This window comes from Hemitrygon akajei, chromosome 12 (assembly GCF_048418815.1).
Source record: "Hemitrygon akajei chromosome 12, sHemAka1.3, whole genome shotgun sequence".
Lineage (NCBI taxonomy): Eukaryota > Metazoa > Chordata > Chondrichthyes > Myliobatiformes > Dasyatidae > Hemitrygon > Hemitrygon akajei.
Window position 1 is genome coordinate 109506338 of NC_133135.1, and position 27641 is coordinate 109533978.

The following is a 27641-nucleotide window of genomic DNA, read 5'->3' on the forward strand; positions in this document are numbered from 1 at the left end:
GGAGACGGTCACTGTTTCGATGTTAGCGCTGCTTTTATTTTGAGCCCCGCTGACTTGCGACTCAGCGAGAGAGATCACTCCTTCCACAGCGATCACCTGTGCAGAGGCCTCTGACAGCCACACTCGCTGTTTAGATGCTCCAGCTCCCTGCAACCCTTTAGTTAGCGACTCATCAGGCCCACAGGGCCACACTAGGGCAATTTTTTTATTCCACCACCCTGATTTTTGCTGGTTATTTGAGAATTCTGTAAGGACCAGTTTCTGTTACCCACTCTACTATAAGCTCCATGAGGACCACAACCTCGTAGGGTTTGGAGGCTTGTGTGCCTCAGAGACCCGGAGAGTTATGTTGGCTGGAGTTGGGGCTTTATGCTTTGGCTCTTGTTAGGGTCACTCAGGCCAAAAAGGTCACAGGGTAGAGGCCAGGCTAAGAGAGGTCTGCTAACAACCCCGACTGGTCAAACAAAACTGTTACAGAAACAGTAATGAAGAATCCTTCTACATCGGAGCGTGACGGTATTCCTGAGTCTCCACCCGGGATTTGCATGGCTGAGAGTAGTGAGAACCGACAGGAAGCTACTGACAGGATGAAGGAAGCCCTGAACACCCCCAGAGATGGAGGACCTACATTGCTGCCCTAAGGCGAAGTCATCTGTAGATTGTCCCAAATGTCTTTTTGGAACTGTCCGTGAACTGTTCCTCCCCACCGGGCAGCAGATTTCAGAAGATACTCCAGTCTAAATAAAATCTTCCCCGTCAAAACTTCTGCCAATAGTATTAAATCTTTGACCATTCGCCATTGAACCTTAACGGCACCAGGAAGGAATCTCACAAGTTACTATAGCTGAACAGGCCAGGATCTGTCAACCCTTCGTCGCCCCAAGGACATCATCCCCAACTTCTCCCGTCTCAATCCCAGCTCATTTGGAGCAGCACACACAAAATGCTGGAGGAACTCAGCAGGTCAGGCAGTGTCTATGGACAGAGTAACACACACAAAATGCTGGAGGAACTCAGCAGGTCAGACAGTGTCTGTGGACAGAGTAACACACACAAAATGCTGGAGGAACTCGGCAGGTCAGACAGTGTCTATGGACAGAGTAACACACACAAAATGCCAGAGGAACTCAGCAGGTCAGGCAGCATCTACGGAGGGGAATAAACAGTCGACTTTTCGGGCCGAGACCTTTCACCGGGACTCATCCAACCTTCATCGCAGATTGAAACAGGAGCCAGGGTGACAGAAGTCTCCTCCACCACAAGGTGACTGTAGATGGTGGACTGGAGAGTTCTCAAAGTCTGTCTGCACCATTTACACCATGGCTGGTGCAAACTTAACCTTCCAAAATGGAAGCAGCTCTCAATACTGTGTTCTCTGTTGCCATTCCTGACCCACCCAAGTTAAATTCATAGGATTTCACTCTGTATTCTAGATTTCTTTGGCTGCCCACCCCCCCCCCCCCCCAACCCAGGGAGAACGAGCTTCCCCGAATAACCCTTCATCTGGAAGCTCGTTCCAAATACACACAGCCCTCTGCTCCCGGGATCTACCCCCCTCACCTAAAACCTATGCCCTCTCATTTTAACTCACTTACCCTGGGAAAAGACCATGCATTTACCCTGCCTATGCCCATCATTACCTCCTTAGGGTAATTATATCCGAGCTGGTAGTGGGGATAAGCTCCTGCTACCTATTCAGTTCTCCCCGTGATGTGCATCTTAGTCTCTCTGCCCGGTGGAACCGTTCCTCCCGACAGGAGAAGGGGCAAAGGCGGGTGACTGGCACCTTAAAACCAGTCGCTTTGGGCAGATGGGGCTCGTCAGCCGTGGTAGCAACTCACGTGGGAGAAGGAAAACTCTGATCTCAAGCCCCCGCTGCCTTGCGGCTACACCCACCCATGGGAAAGGCTTCACGGAAATCCAGAGCTGGAGTCCCTAAGGCAGTCCAACGTTGAGTTCAACACTAACTGGCAACTCCTGCGACGCCGCTTGGTGCCAAACTGTATCGGTCTCCGCCGTTCCTTTGGTTTCATCAGTTGCGTGGAGAGGGGGAGCCTCCTACAGGGGCAACAGTTCGCTCTCCATATCGTCCTGCCCAGACTTGTGTATCACACAGACAGCTGGGACGTAACCTCCATGGACGGCCCTGACCAACAGAGGCATCACGATACGGCCATAAAACGTAAGAGCAGAATTAGGCCATTTGGCCCATCGAGTCTGTTCCGCCATTTCATCATGGCCGATCCATTTCCCTCTCAGCCCCAATCTCCTGCCTCCTCCTCGTATCCCTGCATGCCCTGACTAATCAAGAATCTATCAACCTCTGCCTTAATGACTTGGCCTCTGCAGTTGCCTGTGGCAAAATTCCACAGATTCACCACTCTCTGGCTAAAACGAATTCCTCCTCGTCTCCATTCTAAATGGAGGTCCCTCTCTTCTGAGGCTGGGTCCTCTTGTTTTAGACCCTCCCACCATTGGAAACATCCTCTCCACCAGATGATGGGATTCAACGAGATCTCCCTTTGTTCTGCTGAATTCCAGTGAGTACAGGCCCAGAGCCATCAAATGCTCCTCAAATGATAAGTCTTTCAATCCCAGTATCACTTTCGTGAACCTCCTTTGTACCCTCACCAATGTGAGAACTTCCTTTCCTGGACAAGGGACCCAAAACTGCTCACAATACCCCACAGAGTCCCATACTCCAAGCAAAACAGTTTTTGCCTGCCCAGCCTTTCCCTGTATCTCAGGCTCTCTAGACCTGGCCAAATTCTTGTCAGTCACTGGAGTAAATCATATTCAAATGACTCTTCCCACAATCGGACCCGGCTCGAGGAGAACTGTGGCTCTTTTGAAAAATTGTTCTTCCCAAATCTCATTCATTTTCTTAGACAAACGTACAGCCAAAACTACTGACAGTACTCCAGAAAGGGTCTGATATTCTGGGCCCCTTATCTGAGAAAGGACGCGCTGGCATTGGAGAGCGTCCACAGGATGATCCCAGGAATGAAAGGGTTAATGTGTGAGGAGCGTTTGTTGACTCTGGGACTGTACTCACTAGAGTTTAGAAAATGCGGGGGGGGGGGGGGGTGATCTCATCGAAACTTATTGAATATCAAAAGGGCTGGACAGAGGGAGTGCGGGGAGGACGTTTCCAATAGTGGGGGACTCCAGGGCCAGAGGACACAGCCTCAGATTAGGACGTCCCTTTAGAGTGGAGATGAGGAAAAATTTCTTTAGCCAGAGGGTGGTGAATCTGTGGAAGCCATTGCCACAAACGGCTGTGACGGCCAAGTCTTTCGGTATATTTAAAGCGGAGGTTGATAGGTTCTTGATTAGTCGGGGCGTCAAAGGTTATGGGAAGTAGGCAGGAGACTAGGGTTGTGAGGGGAAGTAAATCAGACACAGTGGAGCAGACTCAAAGGGTCGGATGGCCTAATTCTGCTCCTATGTCCTTTGGTCTGATCAATGCCTCATAAATTGCAGCCCTGCTTTTATAGAGCATGGAAGAGTACAGCCCAGTACAGGCCCTTCGGCCCACAATGTCGTGCCAAGCTTTTAACGTACTCCAAGATCAATCTAACACCTCCATTGTACATAGCCCTCCATTTTTCTATCATTTGTGTACCTGGCTAGAAGTTTCTTAAACGTCCCTAATGTATCAGACTCTACGAACCCTGGCAGGGTGCTCCACACACCCACCACTCTCTGTGTTAAAATAAAACTATCTCTGACATCCCCCCTGTTCTTTCCTCCAATCATCTTAGCATTATGCTCCCTGGTGTTAGCCACTTCCACCCCGGAAAAAAGCATCTGCCTTCCAGGAGAACTCACCTCTCCTCACCGCCAAGCCGTTCCTTCGGCTGAGTCGAGCTGGGCCCCCAGGTTCTCCCCTTCTTCTTGTGGCCCTCGAACTCCTCCTGCTTGTACACCGCGGTCCGGCCCCAGGTCTGGCAGCCCTCGCCCGGAGTCACTGCCAAAGGGGAAACAACACAGTCACGCACCAGGCCGACGTCGCCGCACAACCACAGCCGAGTGGGCCGCGGACAGCAGGTCGTGGGTTCACGTCCGCTCCCCGACCCCCGCACGCCAAATCCTGGCCACCAGGACTGCAGTGTTACTGACGTGGCCTTTCTGGTGAGGAGTTATCTGATCTTGCGGGTATGGCCGCAATTTCACAGGCGAGTTCACCAGATACTTTGCCTTTAACTGAAGTCGATAACACTGGACAACAAAGATTCTGCTTCCTGAATTCTTTTGGGTGTACCTTACAGATCAGGGGTGGCCAACCTTTTACATACCATGCGTCAAGTTTTTCACGCACGAGTTCAGATGTGCCGTACAACTCTTAGACCCCCATTCAATTCTTGTAAAAATATGTTAATATAGACATATTTAGCATTTTTACATGATATATTGATTTAATATAACAGCAAGATAAACATTACGTGCCTTAATGAGACTTTTAATATATTTTGTCTTCTTTTGATTTCTTCCTTTTCCTTAATCACATATTCTTTCTGTAATTCAGACCCAAGCACTAGCTTCAGTTTTCCTTCTATTTCAGTCTGACGTTGTATTTTATCATGTCTATTAAGATCATGTCTTCTATTATGTGAGAAAGTGTTTTCACAAACAATGCACAACGGTTTTCCTGACGGACCCGCTATAAATAAGTATAAATAAGAACTCATTTTCCCACTGTTCACGCTTACTATCACTTTCTGCTTTTCTTTTGCACTGTGACGGGTAACTGAACGTAAAAACAAGGCTTAATTTTCGGAAAAGTACAAAACTGCAAATGTTCACAAAGGACGAACAAAGCACAACTCCGTAGCGCACGAGTGTCAATTGTAAACTGACTGGCAAACACCTGCGACACACTGCTGGTGCAGACACCTGGTGCCGCAGGATCAAACGTGTATTTAAAGGGCAAACACGAGGAAATCTGCAGATGCTGGAAATTCAAACAACACACACAAAATGCTGGTGGAACACAGCAGGCCAGGCAGCATGTCTGTGTTAGCAAGTCCTGACAAAGGGTCTCGGCCCGAAATGTCAACAGTGCTTCTCCTTATAGATGCTGCCTGGCCTGCTGTGTTCCACCAGCATTTTGTGTGTGTTGATCAAATGTGTATTGAACAGTTATGGAACGACTGCAGAACAAAAGTCCTTCTTTCCTAGTTTGACTCATTGAACATTTTTTAAAATTGAAAACAGATTGATGTGAAAGAAGATAACATTCACCAAAAGATGTGCACGAAATAATAAAATCGCTAAAATAATTGCTAAGTTTTAGATTTATTCTCAGTAAAACCCATTTCTAGCTCTAAGCTACTTGAATCCTGTTATAGATTTTTGTTCTCCACAAATCGGGTTTTGGTTAATACTTTTTGCGTGAGTAGGTTTACTTTTTTATGATTATCACTGGGGTGCAATGCGCCACTTCTAATCAAACAACGCCCCAATTTTGGCGCATGTGCCGTAGGTTGGCCATCCCTGTTCTGATCATGAAAATCACCATGAAAATTTCCCTATCACACACCATTATTTTTTAAATCGCCTATATTTGTTATTTCAATTCATAATTCAAGTCAGAATAACTGATGCCAAGATTAAGGAAGGCATTTTTGTTGTTCAACAGATCAAACAGGTCATCAATGACAGGTAATTCAAAAAACTTTTAGAAAGACCGGAGAAAATCACATGGCAGACAAGGATGTTGTTGTCAGTTTTCTTGGCAACTACGGAGCACCAGACTACGTGCAGCTGGTTGACAACATGCTTCAAGCAAACAAAACCATGAAGTGTAACATGTCACTAAAGATTCATCTCCTGCATTCCCATTTGGACTTCTTCCCTGCAAATCTTGGTGCTGTTAGTGACGAGCACGGTGAAAGGTTTCACCAGGACATTGCGGTCATGGAGAAACGGTATCAGGCCAACTGGAATCCATCAATACTGGCTGATTATTGTTGGGCACTTAAGTGAGAAGCCTCAGACACTGAGTACAAATGAAAATCATCAACAAAACATTTTTACCTTAGTTGAACTGTTTATAAAGCATCAGCACTGTTACGCAATTAAACACATTATATTCAATAAAAGTTAATTTCTCATTTCTCCAAATTCCTACATGATGCAAGTGGTCTGAAATTATATTTATGTTCAACTTCAAGTGGTCTATCATTAACAAAAAAAAATTCTGAGGAAGCAAATCTTTTGAAAAAATTTGTTGTCCAGTGTTATATGCTCACTGCTTGTGTGATAGCTGAACATTTCCTCAGGAACACCAAACAAAATGCAAGAGGAACTCAGCAGATCAGGCAGCATCTCTGCGAGAAGGAAGTGGCAGAGTAGACTCGATAGGTTGAATGAACCCAAGTCTGCTTCTTTGTTTTATGGTCTTACAGATGTTTCCAGTCCAGGTAAAGGGTCTTGACTCCAAATGTCAACGGTCGAATTGAGGAGGCAGGGCCCAGGCCTGAGAGCATATTCAAGCAGCAGGACCTGGGTCTGAGAGTGAGGAACGACCTCAGGTTTGGACGATTTAAGCACCGGGCCAGATTGAAAAGGTCAGGGGCCGGAGGTGAGGGATGGGACAGTTCAGCTCGACTCTCCGTGAACCTCACTCGTCTCTGCGCTGAACTGAGGCCGTGCCCTGCAACTATCGGGCTCCTGAATCAGCTGGCTATGGAATCACTTTCCTGAACTTCAGTTCTGAGTGCTTTCGGCTCACTTTTATTGTCTGCATGATTTGTTTGCTTTTTTTTCTCTGCACACCGGGTGGTTGACAGACTTCTATTTTTTAAATGACTTCTGTTGGGTTTCTTGGTTTTGTGGCTGCCTGTAAGGAGATGAATCTCAAGGCTGTACAATGTGTACCTACTTTGACAGTAAATGTATTTTGTACTTTGAGATGCCACGTGACTCAGTGAGTCCATCCAGCCTTGCATAAACACAAGAGATTCTGCAAATGCTTGGAAATCCAGAGCAATACACAGGGCATCTAAATGTTGGAGGAACTCAGCGGGTCAGGCAGCATCTACGGAGAGGAATAAACAATTGACATTTGGGCTGAGAGACTGATGAAGGGTCTTGGCCCAAAACGTTGACTCTTCGTTCCCTCCACGGATGACTGCACTTTGTAAAACACTTTGAAAAGTGCTCAATAGATAAATTATTACGACTATAATTACAGCAAAGGAGATGTGAGGCACTCCTTCCCTCTGCGAGCCTGCAGGTTACCCTTGGGCAAGGTGCAGTACCTGCTCAGCCACCCCACCCCACCCCTAATCAGGGTCAGTGAAGCCATGGGAGCAGGTGGTGGATGGTTGTACGAGCAGCCGGTGCAGATCACAGGTCCTGGTTATGTGACCACTGACACCAGGCAGACAATCTCTGAAGAGTATTGATAATGGCTGGAGTCACCCGTCTTGTAAAGACAGAGTTTCATGCAGGTGTGCTCAATAGCAGGAGAGCTTTACTCACAAATACCAAGAACCTGAGATGAAGAGTCCTTGAAAGTGAGTCCGTAGATTGTGGAATCAGCTCAGAGTTGTGTTGAGTGAAGTTATCCACACTGGTTCCGGAGCCTGATGGTTGAGGGGTAATAACTGTTCCTGAACCTGGTGGTGTGGGACCTGAGGCTCATTGTGGTGAGTAGAGTTATCCACACTGGTTCCGGAGCCTGATGGTTGTGGGGTAATAACTGTTCCTGAACCTGGTGGTGTGGGACCTGAGGCTCATTGTGGTGAGTGAAGTTATCCACACTGGTTCAGGAGCCTGATGGTTAAGGGGTAATAACTGTTCCTGAACCTGGTGGTGTGGGACCTGAGGCTCATTGTGGTGAGTGAAGTTATCCACACTGGTTCAGGAGCCTGATGGTTGTGGGGTAATAACTGTTCCTGAACCTTGTGGTGTGGGACCTGGGGCTCATTGTGGTGAGTGAAGTTATCTACACTGGTTCAGGAGACTGATGGTTGTGGGGTGATAACTGTTCCTGAACCTGGTGGTGTAGGACCTGAGGCTCATTGTGGTTAGTGAAGTTATCTACACTGGTTCAGGAGCCTGATGGTTGTGGGGTAATAACTGTTCCTGAACCTGGTGGTGTGGGACCTGAGGCTCATTGTGGTGAGTGAAGTTATCCACACTGGTTCAGGAGCCTGATGGTTGTGGGGTGATATCTGTTCCTGAACCTGGTGGTGTAGGACCTGAGGCTCATTGTGGTTAGTGAAGTTATCTACACTGGTTCAGGAGCCTGATGGTTGTGGGGTAATAACTGTTCCTGAACCTTGTGGTGTGGGACCTGAGGCTCATTGTGGTGAGTGAAGTTACCCACACTGGTTCAGGAGCCTGATGGTTGAGGGGTAATAACTGTTCCTGAACCTGGTGGTGTGGGACCTGAGGCTCATTGTGGTGAGTGAAGTTATCCACACTGGTTCAGGAGCCTGATGGTTGAGGGGTAATAACTGTTCCTGAACCTGGTGGTGTGGGACCTGAGGCTCATTGTGGTGAGTGAAGTTATCCACACTGGTTCAGGAGCCTGATGGTTGAGGGTTAATAACTGTTCCTGAACCTGGTGGTGTGGGACCTGAGGCTCATTGTGGTGAGTGAAGTTATCCACACTGGTTCAGGAGCCTGATGGTTGAGGGGTAATAACTGTTCCTGAACGTGGTGGTGTGGGACCTGAGGCTCATTGTGGTGAGTGAAGTTATCCACACTGGTTCAGGAGCCTGATGGTTGAGGGGTAATAACTGTTCCTGAACGTGGTGGTGTGGGACCTGAGGCTCCTTCCCGATGGCGCAGTGGTGAGAAGAGAGCATGGCCTGGATGGGGGTCTCTGACATTTGATGCTGCAGAATTTCCCACAGTGCCTCAGTGTTGACAGGTTATGAAATATTTTGATGGCTGGAAAGTGTTCAGGTGCATTCTGGGACCATTCAATAAGGGCTTCTTTCCACTGCCCTCAAGTTGTTAAACCTCAGCCTGAAGATCCCTCACTCTCCATCGGATAATGCCTACAGTTTGCACTGATGTTCAGATGTAGATTCAGATTTATTCATCCCGTGTACATCAAACATACGGTGAAAATCACCATTGCACTCACAACCAACACAAACCAACAAGGTGCTGGGGGCAGCCCGCTAATGTCACCACACATTCCGGTGCCAACGTAGTGTGTCCACTGTGTTCAAACAAACCCCTTCCTCCCTCCCATCTACCCACACACACAGACAGTACTCCAAACACCACACGGGCCGGGCCTCCAACCTCCATCGGACCCATTATCAGCCATCACCTGCTGACATCATAAGACCGTTAGACACAGGAGCAGCATTAGGCCATCTGGCCCATCGAGTCTGCTCTGCCATTCAATCATGGCTGATCCTGTTCTTCAACCCCGGTTCCCAGCCTTCCCTGTAACCTTTGATGCCTTGTCCAATCAAGAACCTATCAAGCTGTGCCTTAAATACACACAACAACCTGACCTCCACAGCTGCAACAAATTCCACAAATTCACCGCCCTCTGATTAAGAAATTTCTCCATGTCTCTGTTTTGAAATGGCGCCCCTCTATCCTGAGGCTGTGCCCTCTTGTCCTAGACTCTCCCACCATGGGAAACATCCTTTCCATATCTACTCTGTCTAGGCCTTTCAACATTCGAAAGATTTCAATGAGATCCCCCCTCATCCTTCTGAATTCCAGTGAGTACAGACCCAGACCCATCAAACGTTCCTCGTAAGATAACCCTTCCATTCCTGGAATCATCCTTGAAAAACCTCCTCTGGACCCTCTCCAATGCCAGCACATCTTTTCTAAGATGAGGTGTCCAAAACTGTTCACAATACTCAAGGTGAAGCCGCACCAGTGTCTTATAAAACCTCAGCATCACATCCTTGCTCTTGTAGTCTAGACCTTTTGAAATGAATGCTAACATGGCATTTGCCTTCCTCACCACCAATTCAACCTGCAAGTTAACCTTCAGGGTGTTCTGCACAAAGTCTCCCAAGTCCCTTTGCATCTCAAATTCCTGGATTTTCTCCCCGGTTTGGAAAATAGTCCACACATTTATTTCTACTAGCAAAGTGCACGACCATGCATTTCCCAACATTGTATTTCATTTGCCACTTTCTTGTCTTTTATCCTAATCTGTCCAATCATAATGTCACGTTAAACACGAGAAAGTCTGCAAGTCTGCTGGAAATCCAGAGCAACACACACAAAATGCTGGTGGAACCCAGCAGGTCAGGCAGCATCTATGGACAGAGTAATACACACAAAATGCTGGAGGAACTCAGCAGGTCAGACAGTGTCTATGGACAGAGTAACACACACAAAATGCTGGAGGAACTCAGCAGGTCAGACAGTGTCTATGGACAGAGTAACACACACAAAATGCTGGTGGAACCCAGCAGGTCAGGCAGCATCTATGGAGAACAGTAGATAGTTGATGTTTTGAGCCGAGACCCTTCTTCAGGTCTGGAAAGGAAGGGAGAAGATGCCAGAATAAAAGAAGGAGAGAGGAAGAAGGATAATTAGGTGATGGGTGAAACCAAGTGGTAGGACAGATAAGGGCCTGGAGAGGAAGGACTCTGATAGGAGAAGACAGTGGACCATTGGGGAAAGGGAAGGAGGAGAGGACCCAGGGGGAGGTGATAGGCAGCTGAGAAGAGGTAAGGGGCCAGGGTGAGGAATAGTGGAAGAGGGGAGGGGTAGGGAAATTGGTTCACTGGGAAGAGAAATCGATGTTCATCCCATCAGGTTGGAGGCTACCCAGATGGAATATAACGTACAAAACACAAAAATACAACTGCAGATGCTGTGGATCACAGAATACGTACACGACGCTGGAAGAACTCAGCAGGTCAGGCAGCATCCGTGAGAAAAGAGTAGCCAACGTTTCGGGCCGAGACTTCATCAGAAGGGGGCAGAACAGAGAATAAGGAGAGAGAAGGGGGAAGGAGTACATCAGGTGATAGGTGAGACAAAGTGAGGTGGAGGGGTGATGTAGGAAGCTGGAAGGTGACAGGTGGAGGAGGTCAAACCACAAACAAGACAACATCAGCAGATGCTGGCAATCCGAGTAACACAGAAACATAGAAAACCTATGGCCCTTCGGCCCACAAAGTTGTGCTGAACATGTCCCTATCTTAGAAATTACTAGGCTTACCCATAGCCCTCTATTTTTCTAAGCTCCAGGTACCTATCTAAAAGCCTCTTAAAAGACCCTATCATATCTGCCTCCACCACCGTTGCCGGCAGCCCATTCCACGCACTCACTACATTTTGAGTAAAAAACTTACCCCTGACATCTCCTCTGTACCTGCTCCCCAGCACCTTAAACCTCTGTCCTCTTGTGGCAACCATTTCAGCCCTGGGAAAAAGCCTCTGACTATCCAAACGATCAATGCCTCTCTTCATCTGATACACCTCTATCAGGTCACCTCTCATCCTCCATCGCTCCAAGGAGAAAAGGCCAAGTTCACTCAACCTATCCTCATAAGGCATGCTCCCCAATCCAGGCAGCATCCTTGTAAATCTCCTCTGCATCCTTTCTATGGATTCCACATCTTTCCTGTAGTGAGGCGACCAGAACTGAGCACAGTACTCCGTGGGGTCTGACCAGATTCATATATAGCTGTAACATTACCTCTCGGTTCCTAAACTGAATCCCACGATTAATGAAGGCCAATACACCGTATGCCTTCTTCACCACAGAGTTAACCTGCGCAGCTGCTTTGAGTGTCCTATGGACTTGGACCCCAAGATCCCTCTGATCCTCCACACTGCCAATAGTCTTACCATAACTTCCCCGTCTCATTGGAATGTACCTATGCAGAACTCTACACAAATACCCCCTGAATATTTGCCACATTTCTTCCGTACTTTTCCCGGAGAACATCTGTTTCCAATTTAAGCGTCCAATTTCCTGCCTGATAGCCTCATAATAATCCTTACGTCAATTAAATGCTTTTCTAACTTGTCTGTTCCTATCTCTCTCCAATGCTATTGTAAAGGAGATAGAATTGTGGTCACTATCTCCAAAATGCTCTCCCACTGAGAGACCTGACACCTGACCAGGTTCATTTCCCAATACCAGATCAAGTACAGCCTCTCCTCTTGTAGGCGTATCTACATATTGTGTCAAGAAACCTTCCAAAACACACCTAACATAGACATCTGTCCACAGACACTGTCTGACCTGCTGAGATCCCCCAGCATTTTGTGTGTGTTACTCTGTCCATAGACACTGTCTGACCTGCTGAGTTCCTCCAGCATTTTGTGTGTGTTACTCTGTCCATAGACACCGTCTGACCTGCTGAGTTCCTCCGGCATTTTGTGTGTGTTACTCTGTCCATAGACACTGTCTGACCTGCTGAGTTCCTCCAGCATTTTGTGTGTGTTACTCTGACCATAGACACTGTCTGACCTGCTGAGTTCCTCCAGCATTTTGTGTGTGTTACTCTGTCCATAGACACTGTCTGACCTGCTGAGTTCCTCCAGCATTTTGTGTGTGTTACTCTGTCCATAGACACTGTCTGACCTGCTGAGTTCCTCCAGCATTTTGTGTGTGTTACTCTGTCCATAGACACCGTCTGACCTGCTGAGTTCCTCCGGCATTTTGTGTGTGTTACTCTGACCATAGACACTGTCTGACCTGCTGAGCTCCCCCAGCATTTTGTGTGTGTTACTCTGACCGTAGACACTGTCTGACCTGCTGAGTTCCTCCAGCATTTTGTGTCTGTTACTCTGACCATAGACACTGCCTGACCTGCTGAGTTCCTCCAGCATTTTGTGTGTGTTACTCTGACCATAGACACTGTCTGACCTGCTGAGTTCCTCCAGCATTTTGTGTGTTGTTAGGTGGAAGTGGAAAAGGACTGAAGGAGGAATCAGATAGGAGAGGACAGTGGACTGTGGGAGAAAGGAAAGCATATCATGAGGGCAGGGGAGGGGAAGAGAAGGGGGATAAAAGGGAGTGGTTAAGGACAGGAATTTAGAGAAATCGATGTTGATCTCGTGCAAGTTGCTCAAATTTGGAATTCAAGTTCACGTGTGCAGTGCCCACTAGAGGGCAGTGCTGCTCCATTAGTGAGGCACACCATGGCTCAGTACACAAGACTCGTGTCTCACCTCTGTGCACCAAGACACTAAAACACAAGAAATGCTGGAACCCAGAGCAATGCACACACACACACAGAACTCAGCAGGTCAGACAGTGTCTATGGACAGAGTAACACACACAAAATGCTGGAGGAACTCAGCAGGTCAGATAGTGTCTATGGACAGAGTAACACACACAAAATGCTGGAGGAACTCAGCAGGTCAGACAGTGTCTATGGTCAGAGTAACACACACAAAATGCTGGAGGAACTCAGCAGGTCAGACAGTGTCTATGGACGGAGTAACACACACAAAATGCTGGAGGAACTCAGCAGGTCAGGCAGTGTCTATGGACAGAGTAACACACACAAAATGCTGGAGGAACTCAGCAGGTCAGACAGTGTCTATGGACAGAGTAACACACACAAAATGCTGGAGGAACTCAGCAGGTCAGACAGTGTCTATGGTCAGAGTAACACACAAAATGCTGGAGGAACTCAGCAGGTCAGACAGTGTCTATGGACAGAGTAACACACACAAAATGCTGGAGGAACTCAGCAGGTCAGACAGTGTCTATGGTCAGAGTAACACACACAAAATGCTGGAGGAACTCAGCAGGTCAGACAGTGTCTATGGACAGAGTAACACACACAAAATGCTGGAGGAACTCAGCAGGTCAGACAGTGTCTATGGTCAGAGTAACACACAAAATGCTGGAGGAACTCAGCAGGTCAGACAGTGTCTATGGACAGAGTAACACACACAAAATGCTGGAGGAACTCAGCAGGTCAGACAGTGTCTATGGTCAGAGTAACACACACAAAATGCTGGAGGAACTCAGCAGGTCAGACAGTGTCTATGGTCAGAGTAACACACACAAAATGCTGGAGGAACTCAGCAGGTCAGGCAGTGTCTATGGACAGAGTAACACACACAAAATGCTGGAGGAACTCAGCAGGTCAGACAGTGTCTATGGACAGAGTAACACACACAAAATGCTGGAGGAACTCAGCAGGTCAGACAGTGTCTATGGACAGAGTAACACACACAAAATGCTGGAGGAACTCAGCAGGTCAGACAGTGTCTATGGACAGAGTAACACACACAAAATGCTGGAGGAACTCAGCAGGTCAGACAGTGTCTATGGACAGAGTAACACACACAAAATGCTGGAGGAACTCAGCAGGTCAGACAGTGTCTATGGACAGAGTAACACACACAAAATGCTGGAGGAACTCAGCAGGTCAGGTAGCATCTAAGGAACTGAATAAACAGTCGACATTCCGGGCCGAGACTGAGACCTGATGAATGGTCTGATCTCCTCCTGACCTGCTGAGTTCCTCTAGCGTTTTGCAAGTGTCCCCGTCTGTCTTTGCCCACCTCGCCAGCTGCTCCTCGTGCACTCTGGAGTCCTATCGGGGGTCCGGATTTAGGAATTCCCCATGCTGCTGCACAAGGACAACACCTCCAGAGTCAGCCCCTACCCCACAGCTCGACAGATACCACAACCTTAACAGAAACAGCCCTGAGCTGGAACCTGGAAAAGAGAGGACCCAGACCGCCAGGACGAACACAGGCTCGCGTGCCTCAATGACCCGGAGAGCTACGCTGGCTGGAGTCAGGACTTTATGCTCTGGCTCTTGGTCGGGTCACCCATTGCAAACAGGTCAAAGGGCAGAGGCCAGACTAATAGCGGTCCACTGGTCCTCCAGGTTCGGGGGTTCAGCTCAGGGCTGACAACCCTGACTGGTCAAACAAAACTGTTACAGAAACAGCCATGAAGAATCCTTCTACATCTGAGCGTGACAGTATTCCTGAGTCTCCACCCAGAAACTGTATGACTGAGAGTAGTGAAAACCGAGAGGAAGCTACTGACGGGATGAAGGAAGCCCTGAACACCGCCAGAGATGGAGGATCTACATGGCTGCCAGAAACACCAGCGGTGTAACAGGCAGTGAGTGAGTCTGGTTCTAGAGAGATGTCCCACCCTGCCGGCAACACCCTCCCCACACCCCCACAGCACAGCTTGGCAAGTCCAGTTATAGAACAGGGCAGTGCAAACCTGCTGCCCCCCCCACCCACCCTCTGATCTGGGGTACAGAGGTCGGAGCAGCTGGGCCCAACACACTGATGCAGTCATGACAAAGGCACGGCGACATCCAAACAGGTGATGTGACAAAAAGGCGGAATGCATCCGAGAACATACCCTCCTCCCATTACTACCATCATCATCATCATGTGCCGTGGTGTATGACGTCATCATCATGTGCCCTGGTGTGTGATGTGGGCAATCGTGGTCTTTCCATTGCCATGATTGTTCTTGGCAAATTTTTCTACAGACATGGTTTGCCATTGCCTTCTTCTGGGCAGAGTCTTTACAAAACCGTTGATCTCCCCACCCACTATCAGAGATTGTCCACCTGGTGTCAGTGGTCACATAACCAGGACTTGTGATCTGCACCGGCTGCTAGCGGAGGGAAGGAACGACAAGTTACAGGAGCCTGAAGACTTGCAGGCAATGGTTCAGGAACAGCTTCTTCCCCTTAGCCATCCGATTTCTGAACGGACATTGAACCCACGAACATTATTCCTCGTTTGTACCATTCACCCATCTCTCATTCTGTCAGAATGCCTGTCTGGTCTACCTGTCTGGCTGGCTGGCTGGTCTGGTCTGGTCTGCTGGGCTATGCATCTACGCCTTGCAATGTACTCCTGTCTCCAAACGACAAATTTCATGACACACATCAGTGAGAACAAACCCGTTTCTGATTCTGAAGTTACTTAAGGGTCTCATTCACCTTAACTGGGGCGGTGAGAACCACGGGGAGACTTACGGCGGATGGCGCGGAGTCTGGGGATGATGAGGGGACTGCCAGGAGGGCTCAGACCAGCGGGCCCCTGCCCCTTCCTCTTGTCCACCGTGGGAGAGGCCTGCACCGTGATCTTGTGCTCAAACCCTTTGGAACAAGCAGAAATCTCAGCCTCAGTAACGATCACAAAGCATAACGATATCACGTCATAACCATACGTGCTGTGTGCTGTTGCTACTGTGTCTTGCACCTTGGCCCCAGGGGAGCGTCGCTTCATTGGGCCGTAGACATGGGTATGGTTGGCCGATAATTAAATTTGGAATTAACTGTGTCCATTTCTACCGAGGGAACATCATTCTCCCCGCAAACACACCCGCAAAGGCCCAGCCTGCTGCCCAGTGTCCTCTGTGGGTCGTGGGTCCAATTCCGCAGACCTGGAGACGCGAGACGCAAACATAGGCGGGACCGCAGGAGAGGGGCCGAGGAAGTGGGCACACTGACATGGGGGGAGGGGTAAGGATAGGAGAGGGGCTGAGGAAGAGGGCACACTGACACGAGGAGGGACAGGAGAGGGGCTGAGGAAGAGGGCACACTGACACGAGGAGGGACAGGAGAGGGGCTGAGGAAGAGGGCACACTGACACGAGGGGTGAGGAGAGGGGCTGAGGAAGAGGGCAAACTGACACGGGGGGTGAGGAGAGGGGCTGAGGAAGAGGGCAAACTGACACGGGGGGTGAGGATAGGAGAAGGGCTGAGGAAGAGGGCACACTGACACGGAGGGTGAGGATAGGAGAGGGGCTGAGGAAGAGGGCACACTGACACAGGGGGTGAGGAGAGGGGCTGAGGAAGAGGGCACACTGACACGGGGGGGTGAGGATAGGAGAGGGGCTGAGGAGGTGGGCACACTGACACGGGGGGGTGAGGATAGGAGCTGAGGAAGAGGGCACACTGACACGGGGAGGGACAGGAGAGGGGCTGAGGAAGAGGGCACACTGACACGAGGGGTGAGGAGAGGGGCTGAGGAAGTGGGCACACTGACACGAGGAGGGACAGGAGAGGGGCTGAGGAAGAGGGCACACTGACACGAGGAGGGACAGGAGAGGGGCTGAGGAAGAGGGCACACTGACACGAGGGGTGAGGAGAGGGGCTGAGGAAGTGGGCACACTGACACGAGGAGGGACAGGAGAGGGGCTGAGGAAGAGGGCACACTGACACGAGGAGGGACAGGAGAGGGGCTGAGGAAGAGGGCACACTGACACGAGGGGTGAGGAGAGGGGCTGAGGAAGTGGGCACACTGACACGAGGAGGGACAGGAGAGGGGCTGAGGAAGAGGGCACACTGACACGAGGAGGGACAGGAGAGGGGCTGAGGAAGAGGGCACACTGACACGAGGAGGGACAGGAGAGGGGCCGAGGAAGAGGGCACACTGACACGGGGAGGGACAGGAGAGGGGCCGAGGAAGAGGGCACACTGACACGGGGAGGGACAGGAGAGGGGCCGAGGAAGAGGGCACACTGACACGGGGAGGGACAGGAGAGGGGCCGAGGAAGAGGGCACACTGACACGGGGAGGGACAGGAGAGGGGCCGAGGAAGAGGGCACACTGACACGGGGGGTGAGGATAGGAGAAGGGCTGAGGAAGAGGGCACACTGACACGGGGGGGTGAGGATAGGAGAGGGGCTGAGGAGGTGGGCACACTGACACGGGGGGGTGAGGATAGCTGAGGAAGAGGGCACACTGACACGAGGAGGGACAGGAGAGGGGCTGAGGAAGAGGGCACACTGACACGGGGGGTGAGGATAGGAGAAGGGCTGAGGAAGAGGGCACACTGACACGGAGGGTGAGGATAGGAGAGGGGCTGAGGAAGAGGGCACACTGACACAGGGGGTGAGGACAGGGGCTGAGGAAGAGGGCACACTGACACGAGGAGGGACAGGAGAGGGGCTGAGGAAGAGGGCACACTGACACGAGGGGTGAGGAGAGGGGCTGAGGAAGTGGGCACACTGACACGAGGAGGGACAGGAGAGGGGCTGAGGAAGAGGGCACACTGACACGAGGAGGGACAGGAGAGGGGCTGAGGAAGAGGGCACACTGACACGGGGAGGGACAGGAGAGGGGCCGAGGAAGAGGGCACACTGACACGAGGAGGGACAGGAGAGGGGCTGAGGAAGAGGGCAAACTGACACGAGGAGGGACAGGAGAGGGGCTGAGGAAGTGGGCACACTGACACGGGGGGTGAGGTGAGGGGCTGAGGAAGAGGGCACACTGACACGAGGAGGGACAGGAGAGGGGCCGAGGAAGAGGGCACACTGACACGGGGGGGTGAGGAGAGGGGCTGAGGAAGAGGGCAAACTGACACGAGGAGGGACAGGAGAGGGGCCGAGGAAGAGGGCACACTGACACGGGGGGTGAGGTGAGGGGCTGAGGAAGAGGGCACACTGACACGGGGGGGTGAGGAGAGGGGCTGAGGAAGAGGGCAAACTGACACGAGGAGGGACAGGAGAGGGGCCGAGGAAGAGGGCACACTGACACGGGGGGTGAGGTGAGGGGCTGAGGAAGAGGGCACACTGACACGAGGAGGGACAGGAGAGGGGCTGAGGAAGAGGGCACACTGACACGAGGGGTGAGGAGAGGGGCTGAGGAAGAGGGCACACTGACACGAGGAGGGACAGGAGAGGGGCTGAGGAAGAGGGCACACTGACACGAGGGGTGAGGAGAGGGGCTGAGAAGAGGGCACACTGACACGAGGAGGGACAGGAGAGGGGCTGAGGAAGAGGGCACACTGACACGGGGGGGTGAGGATAGGAGAGGAGCTGAGGAAGAGGGCACACTGACACGAGGAGGGACAGGAGAGGGGCTGAGGAAGAGGGCACACTGACACGAGGAGGGACAGGAGAGGGGCTGAGGAAGAGGGCACACTGACACGAGGAGGGACAGGAGAGGAGCTGAGGAAGAGGGCACACTGACATGGGGGGTGAGGTGAGGGGCTGAGGAAGAGGGCACACTGACACGGGGGGGTGAGGAGAGGGGCTGAGGAAGAGGGCAAACTGACACGGTGGGTGAGGAGAGTTTCCTGGTCTGAAAAGCAGAGTGGGAGGGGTGACAGAGGGACAATTCCCCCCACACTGATCTGGGTTCAGTGCTTATCCCTCGACGGCCACTGGTCGTGGGATCGTCCTGTACACATGGTGGCTGCTTTGAATCTGATGTGATGGCAGTGAAGACATTTCAATGGCCATGAGATCTCGAAAGGGCTGGGAAAAGCTCTTGTGGAAATACACCCCTTCGTCTGATGAACTCAGGGGCCCTGTCATCCACCAAGGGGCCCTGTCATCCACCAAGGGCCCTGTCATCCACCAAGGGGCCCTGTCATCCACCAAGGGGCCCTGTCATCCACCAAGGGGCCCCTTCAACCCTGGCACAGTTGGCACAGGAGCATGGAAAAGGCCTACACAGAACAAATGAGCGCAGTCAACTGGTTAATTACTTGTTTAGTTATTTCAGCAGAGTGTTGTGGGCCGATTGGCCTGTTCTAGCCCGCAGTGTAGGGGTCGGGATGGAGATTGTGGGCCGATTGGCCTGTTCTAGCCCGCAGTGTAGGGGTCGGGATGGAGACTGTGGGCCGAATGGCCTGTTCTAGCCCGCAGTGTAGGTGTCGGGATGGAGACTGTGGGCCGATTGGCCTGTTCTAGCCCGCAGTATAGGGGTCGGGATGGAGACTGTGGGCCGATTGGCCTGTTCTAGCCCGCAGTGTAGGTGTCGGGATGGAGACTGTGGGCCGATTGGCCTGTTCTAGCCCGCAGTGTAGGGGTCGGGATGGAGATTGTGGGCCGATTGGCCTGTTCTAGCCCGCAGTGTAGGGGTCGGGATGGAGACTGTGGGCCGATTGGCCTGTTCTAGCCCGCAGTGTAGGTGTCGGGATGGAGACTGTGGGCCGATTGGCCTGTTCTAGCCCGCAGTGTAGGGGTCGGGATGGAGATTGTGGGCCGATTGGCCTGTTCTAGCCCGCAGTGTAGGGGTCGGGATGGAGACTGTGGGCCGATTGGCCTGTTCTAGCCCGCAGTGTAGGTGTCGGGATGGAGACTGTGGGCCGATTGGCCTGTTCTAGCCCGCAGTGTAGGGGTCGGGATGGAGACTGTGGGCCGATTGGCCTGTTCTAGCCCGCAGTGTAGGTGTCGGGATGGGGATTGTGGGCCGATTGGCCTGTTCTAGCCCGCAGTGTAGGGGTCGGGATGGAGACTGAGGGCCAATTGGCCTGTTCTAGCCCGCAGTGTAGGTGTCGGGATGGGGATTGTGGGCCGATTGGCCTGTTCTAGCCCGCAGTGTACGGGTCGGGATGGAGATTGTGGGCCGATTGGCCTGTTCTAGCCCGCAGTCTAGGGGTCGGGATGGAGATTGTGGGCCGATTGGCCTGTTCTAGCACGCAGTGTAGGTGTCGGGATGGAGACTGTGGGCCGATTGGCCTGTTCTAGCCCGCAGTGTAGGGGTCGGGATGGAGACTGAGGGCCAATTGGCCTGTTCTAGCCCGCAGTGTAGGTGTCGGGATGGGGATTGTGGGCCGATTGGCCTGTTCTAGCCGGCAGTGTACGGGTCGGGATGGAGATTGTGGGCCGATTGGCCTGTTCTAGCCCGCAGTCTAGGGGTCGGGATGGAGATTGTGGGCCGATTGGCCTGTTCTAGCACGCAGTGTACGGGTCGGGATGGAGATTGTGGGCCGATTGGCCTGTTCTAGCCCGCAGTCTAGGGGTCGGGATGGAGATTGTGGGCCGATTGGCCTGTTCTAGCCTGCAGTGTAGGGGTCGGGGTGGAGATTGTAGGCCGATTGGCCTGTTCTAGCCCGCAGTGTAGGTGTCAGGATGGAGACTGTGGGCTAATTGGCCTGTTCTAGCCCGCAGTGTAGGTGGCGGGATGGAGACTGTGGGCCGATTGGCCTGTTCTAGCCCGCAGTGTAGGGGTTGGGATGGAGACTGTGGGCCGATTGGCCTGTTCTAGCCCGCAGTGTAGGTGTCGGGATGGGGATTGTGGGCCGATTGGCCTGTTCTAGCCCGCAGTGTAGGGGTCGGGATGGAGACTGAGGGCCAATTGGCCTGTTCTAGCCCGCAGTGTAGGTGTTGGGATGGGGACTGTGGGCCGATTGGCCTGTTCTAGCACGCAGTGTAAGGGTCGGGATGGAGATTGTGGGCCGATTGGCCTGTTCTACCCCGCAGTGTAGGTGTCGGGATGGGGATTGTGGGCCGATTGGCCTGTTCTAGCCCGCAGTGTAGGGGTCGGGATGGAGATTGTGGGCCGATTGGCCTGTTCTAGCCCGCAGTGTAGGGGTCGGGATGGAGATTGTGGGCCGATTGGCCTGTTCTAGCCCGCAGTCTAGGGGTCGGGATGGAGATTGTGGGCCGATTGGCCTGTTCTAGCCCGCAGTGTAGGGGTCGGGGTGGAGATTGTGGGCCGATTGGCCTGTTCTAGCCCGCAGTGTAGGGGTAGGGATGGAGATTGTGGGCCGATTGGCCTGTTCTAGCCCGCAGTGTAGGGGTCGGGATGGAGATTGTGGGGCAATTGGCCTGTTCTAGCCCGCAGTGTAGGGGTCGGGATGGAGATTGTGGGCCGATTGGCCTGTTCTAGCCCGCAGTGTAGGTGTCGGGATGGTGATTGTGGGCCGATTGGCCTGTTCTAGCCCGCAGTGTAGGGGTCGCGATGGAGATTGTGGGCCGATTGGCCTGTTCTAGCCCGCAGTGTAGGGGTCGGGATGGAGATTGTGGGCCGATTGGCCTGTTCTAGCCCGCAGTCTAGGGGTCGGGATGGAGATTGTGGGTCGATTGGCCTGTTCTAGCCCGCAGTGTAGGGGTCGGGGTGGAGATTGTGGGTCGATTGGCCTGTTCTAGCCCGCAGTGTAGGGGTCGGGGTGGAGATTGTGGGCCGATTGGCCTGTTCTAGCCCGCAGTGTAGGGGTAGGGATAGAGATTGTGGGCCAATTGGCCTGTTCTAGCCCGCAGTGTAGGGGTCGGGATGGAGATTGTGGGCCGATTGGCCTGTTCTTGCCCGCAGTGTAGGGGTCGGGATGGAGATTGTGGGGCAATTGGCCTGTTCTTGCCCGCAGTGTAGGGGTCGGGATGGAGATTGTGGGGCAATTGGCCTGTTCTTGCCCGCAGTGTAGGGGTCGGGATGGAGATTGTGGGGCAATTGGCCTGTTCTAGCCCGCAGTGTAGGGGTCGGGATGGAGATTGTGGGCCGATTGGCCTGTTCTAGCCCGCAGTGTAAGGGTCGGGATGGAGATTGTGGGCCGATTGGCCTGTTCTAGCCCGCAGTGTAGGGGTCGGGATGGAGACTGTGGGCCGATTGGCCTGTTCTAGCCCGCAGTGTAGGTGTCGGGATGGAGACTGTGGGCCGATTGGCCTGTTCCAGCCCGCAGTGTAGGGGTCGGGATGGAGACTGTGGGCCGATTGGCCTGTTCCAGCCCGCAGTGTAGGGGTCGGGATGGAGACTGTGGGCCGATTGGCCTGTTCCAGCCCGCAGTGTAGGTGTCGGGATGGAGACTGTGGGCCGATTGGCCTGTTCTAGCCCGCAGTGTAGGGGTCGGGATGGAGACTGTGGGCCGATTGGCCTGTTCTAGCCCGCAGTGTAGGTGTCGGGATGGAGACTGTGGGCCGATTGGCCTGTTCTAGCCCGCAGTGTAGGTGTCGGGATGGAGACTGTGGGCCGATTGGCCTGTTCTAGCCCGCAGTGTAGGGGTCGGGATGGAGATTGTGGGCCGATTGGCCTGTTCTAGCCCGCAGTGTAGGTGTCGGGATGGAGACTGTGGGCCGATTGGCCTGTTCTAGCCCGCAGTGTAGGGGTCGGGATGGAGATTGTGGGCCGATTGGCCTGTTCTAGCCCGCAGTGTAGGGGTCGGGATGGAGACTGTGGGCCGATTGGCCTGTTCTAGCCCGCAGTGTAGGTGTCGGGATGGAGACTGTGGGCCGATTGGCCTGTTCTAGCCCGCAGTGTAGGGGTCGGGATGGAGATTGTGGGCCGATTGGCCTGTTCTAGCCCGCAGTCTAGGGGTCGGGATGGAGATTGTGGGCCGATTGGCCTGTTCTAGCCCGCAGTGTAGGGGTCGGGGTGGAGATTGTGGGCCGATTGGCCTGTTCTAGCCCGCAGTGTAGGGGTAGGGATGGAGATTGTGGGCCGATTGGCCTGTTCTAGCCCGCAGTGTAGGGGTCGGGATGGAGATTGTGGGCCGATTGGCCTGTTCTTGCCCGCAGTGTAGGGGTCGGGATGGAGATTGTGGGGCAATTGGCCTGTTCTAGCCCGCAGTGTAGGGGTCGGGATGGAGATTGTGGGCCGATTGGCCTGTTCTAGCCCGCAGTGTAGGTGTCGGGATGGTGATTGTGGGCCGATTGGCCTGTTCTAGCCCGCAGTGTAGGGGTCGCGATGGAGATTGTGGGCCGATTGGCCTGTTCTAGCCCGCAGTGTAGGGGTCGGGATGGAGATTGTGGGCCGATTGGCCTGTTCTAGCCCGCAGTCTAGGGGTCGGGATGGAGATTGTGGGCCGATTGGCCTGTTCTAGCCCGCAGTGTAGGGGTCGGGATGGAGATTGTGGGCCGATTGGCCTGTTCTAGCCCGCAGTGTACAGGTCGGGATGGAGACTGTGGGCCGATTGGCCTGTTCTAGCCCGCAGTGTAGGGGTCGGGGTGGGTGAGGGCAGTTGGGTTTGGGCTGAGGAGGGAATTGCCTCGCTGGGCGCGGTCGCGGACCCACCTGACGGTAAACTGATGCGGTTCCCGTCCCGCAGTTTCAAGCGGCTCCGTTTGAAGTTTCCCTTGCGCTTCTTGACGCGGGGCTTCTCCTGGTAAAGCTGCCGCATGATGATGTTCAGCTCCCGCTCGACGATGTCGATCTCCCGCTCGGCCAGCTCCTGCTCCCGGCGACGCAGCAGCTCCTCGTGGTTCCTCTGCTGCACTGCGGCCCGGCACAGCTCCTCCTCCCAGCTCCGGAGCTCCTGGGGGGGGGCACGGCACAGGGAGAGATGCAGAGTCCAGGGGAGATGCACTGTCCCTGGCATTCAGAGCCCCGCAGGGTCCTGGGGGTGTCCGGTGTGAGCTGACTGAACTCCCTGCCACCACTCACCCCGCCAGCCCTGTTCCATCAACGATCCCTCGGTTCCGACTGGCGTCCTGGGCTAAGAACCCTCAGGAAGTCCTGGTTCCAACGCCCTGTCGAAATCACTCCCGAATGCCCAAATTACCTTTCTCTTAATTGACCCACTTCCCCTGCTACGCCAACGGTAAACCCTCCGCGTCTCCCTAAGATCGAGCCCGTTGCTATCTTCCCCAGGACCACCCGCCGTCTCTCCGAGTTGGACCCCCGCCCCTGCTCCCGGCCCAGAGCCCACCTACCTTCTCCTTCGTCCGCAGCTCGTCGAACATCTGCTCTATCTCCAGCTTCCAGTCCTCCTGCAGCAAGTGGAACGAGTCCAGCGGCATCTCGAACAGGGTTGACTGCTCGATGGCCACGAGCTGGGAGACGATGTCCCTGAAGGACGGCCTGCTGTGCGCGTCGGAACTCCAGCAGTCTGCGGACAGACACGCTCGCGGTCAGAAGCTGTCGGTGCCAGAGAACCACCAGCAGACGGACGGGTCTGTACCCTGTGTCCACACAGCCTTCCGGGCTCTCCGACATGAAAACACAACAACACTTCCCGGGGAGATCCAGGCGAGCGGGGCTCCCCCCATTCTGACCAATTTCTACAGCAGCACTTTGAGGATGTCCTGACCGTCCGCAAGGCAGCTGACCACAAGTCCCTACAAATGACTGTGAGGACAGCTGGGATGATCATCAGGGTCTCTCTTCACCCATTAGAGGTATTTATCAGGAGCACTTTATACACAGAGCCCTCGGCCTTGTCAATGATCCCCCCATCCGTCCAACAATCTCTTTGACACTCCACCTCAGGCAGAAGGTATCATATCACCCGGATAAGGACTGTTAGGGTGGGAAACAGTTCTTCCCCCAGGCTGTGAGACTACTGAACTCCCTGACACCACCCAGGTCCCAACACACATGGAACACCAGCAGCATTACATTAACCTGTGTTGTAAATGTACCTTATCGTGGGTTAATTTATTTGTGGGGATATTACTGTATGTGAGTTATATGTTCTGTGTTGTATACCTAATTATTTGTTCATTTATTTGTCGCAATATTGCTTTCTGTGTTGTGTGTGAGTTATATGTACTGTGTTGTGCTCCTTGGTCCGGAGGAACGTTGTTTCGTTTGGCGGTATATTTTCTGTGTTGTGTGTGAGTTATATGTACGGGTAACTGTGGTGTACAGCTCGTTCCAGAGGAATGTTGTTTCGTTTGGCGGTATACTTTGTGTTGTGTGTGAGTTATATGTACGGGTAACTGTGGTGTACAGCTCGTTCCAGAGGAATGTTGTTTCGTTTGGCGGTATACTTTGTGTTGTGTGTGAGTTATATGTACGGGTAACTGTGGTGTACAGCTCGTTCCAGAGGAACGTTGTTTCGTTTGGCGGTATACTTTCTGTGTTGTGTGTGAGTTATACGTACGGGTAACTGTGGTGTACAGCTCATTCCAGAGGAATGTTGTTTCGTTTGGCGGTATACTTTCTGTGTTGTGTGTGAGTTATATGTACGGGTAACTGTGGTGTACAGCTCGTTCCGGAGGAACGTTGTTTCGCTTGGCGGTATACTTTCTGTGTTGTGTGTGAATTATATGTACGGGTAACTGTGGTGTACAGCTCGTTCCGGAGGAACGTTGTTTCGCTTGGCGGTATACTTTCTGTGTTGTGTGTGAGTTATATGTACGGGTAACTGTGGTGTACAGCTCGTTCCGGAGGAACGTTGTTTCGCTTGGCGGTATACTTTCTGTGTTGTGTGTGAATTATATGTACGGGTAACTGTGGTGTACAGCTCGTTCCGGAGGAACATTGTTTCGCTTGGCGGTATACTTTCTGTGTTGTGTGTGAGTTATATGTACGGGTAACTGTGGTGTACAGCTCGTTCCAGAGGAATGTTGTTTCGTTTGGCGGTATACTTTCTGTGTTGTGTGTGAATTATATGTACGGGTAACTGTGGTGTACAGCTCATTCCAGAGGAATGTTGTTTCGTTTGGCGGTATACTTTCTGTGTTGTGTGTGAGTTATATGTACGGGTAACTGTGGTGTACAGCTCGTTCCGGAGGAACGTTGTTTCGCTTGGCGGTATACTTTCTGTGTTGTGTGTGAATTATATGTACGGGTAACTGTGGTGTACAGCTCGTTCCGGAGGAACATTGTTTCGCTTGGCGGTATACTTTCTGTGTTGTGTGTGAGTTATATGTACGGGTAACTGTGGTGTACAGCTCGTTCCAGAGGAATGTTGTTTCGTTTGGCGGTATACTTTCTGTGTTGTGTGTGAGTTATATGTACGGGTAACTGTGGTGTACAGCTCGTTCCAGAGGAATGTTGTTTCGTTTGGCGGTATACTTTCTGTGTTGTGTGTGAGTTATACTTACGGGTAACTGTGGTGTACAGCTCGGTCAGGAGGAACGTTGTTTCGTTTGGCGGTATACTTTCTGTGTTGTGTGTGAGTTATATGTACGGGTAACTGTGGTGTACAGCTTGGTCCGGAGGAACGTTGTTTCGTTTGGCGGTATACTTTCTGTGCTGTGTGTGTTATATGTACGGGTAACTGTGGTGTACAGCTCGGTCCGGAGGAACGCTGTTTTGTTTGGCGGTATATTTTCTGTGTTGTGTGTGAGTTATATGTACAGGTTTGCTCCACCATCTGAAGGTAGAGCATTCCTATCAAATGGTTCGTAAGCCGGAATGTCACAAAGTGAAGAAGCTATTACCATTTATTTATCTGCCACTCGTGCTGACAGCTCGTTCCACATTCTTACCACCCTCTGAACAAGTTACCCCTCGAGTTCCCCTTGAATATTTCACCTTTCACCCTTAACCCATGACCTCTAACCTCACTCAACCTCAGTGGAAAACACCAGCTTGCATTAACCCTATCTAGACCCCTCATAATTTATGTACGACATCATCATGTGCCGTGTCGTATGACGTGGGCGATCATGGTCTCCCCACCCTGATTGTTCTTGGCAAATTTTTCTACAGAAATGGTTTGCCATTGCCTTCTTCTGGGCAGAGTCTTTACAAAATGGGTGACACCCCCCCCTCTCCGCTAACCCCAGCCATTATCACTACTCTTCAGAGATTGTCTGCCTGGCGTCAGTGGTCACATAACCAGGACTTGTGATGTGCACCGGCTGCTCCGGTGGCCCTGACTGGCGGGGTGGGGAGCAGGATTGCGGTCGAATCCACAACAGAGATCCAGATCAGAATCAGGTTTATCGTCACTCACACACGTCACGAAATTTGTTTTTTTTGTAACAGTACAGTGTGATATGTAAAATTAGTACTGTGCAAAAATCTTGGGCACTCTGGCCATGCGTACAAGCCATAGACTTTAGCACAGCACTCTAGACATTACTACTTCGATGATGAGTCAGAATGGCACGCTAACAAAAGCTTTTCACTGATTCCTAGTACACGTGACAACGTTACACCGACTCCACAATCAGATCATCCTCCTACCTTCCATGAGTTTGCCGAAAGGTTCGGGACAGGTGGAAGGGATGGGAAGGGTCAGTTTGTTCACTGCCACCCCGTAGGCGACAGCCAGCCCGTCAATCTCTCGATACGGCACCTCTCCTGTCAGCAGCTCCCACAGCAGGACTCCGAAACT

At 52.3% G+C, this 27641-nt stretch overlaps 1 protein-coding gene across 1 annotated transcript in view; it reads right to left on the reverse strand.

The window, feature by feature from the left end:
• The window catches only part of map3k10 (mitogen-activated protein kinase kinase kinase 10), a 127685-nt gene that overhangs the window by 19559 nt on the left and 80485 nt on the right, over positions 1-27641 (reverse strand). The window contains exons 3-7 of the mRNA XM_073063849.1: positions 27491-27639; positions 24283-24458; positions 23645-23885; positions 15939-16061; positions 3832-3970 (exon numbers count right to left, since the gene is read on the reverse strand). Coding sequence (XP_072919950.1) covers positions 3832-3970; positions 15939-16061; positions 23645-23885; positions 24283-24458; positions 27491-27639 — 828 coding nt within the window. The remainder of the gene's footprint in view (positions 1-3831; positions 3971-15938; positions 16062-23644; positions 23886-24282; positions 24459-27490; positions 27640-27641) is intronic.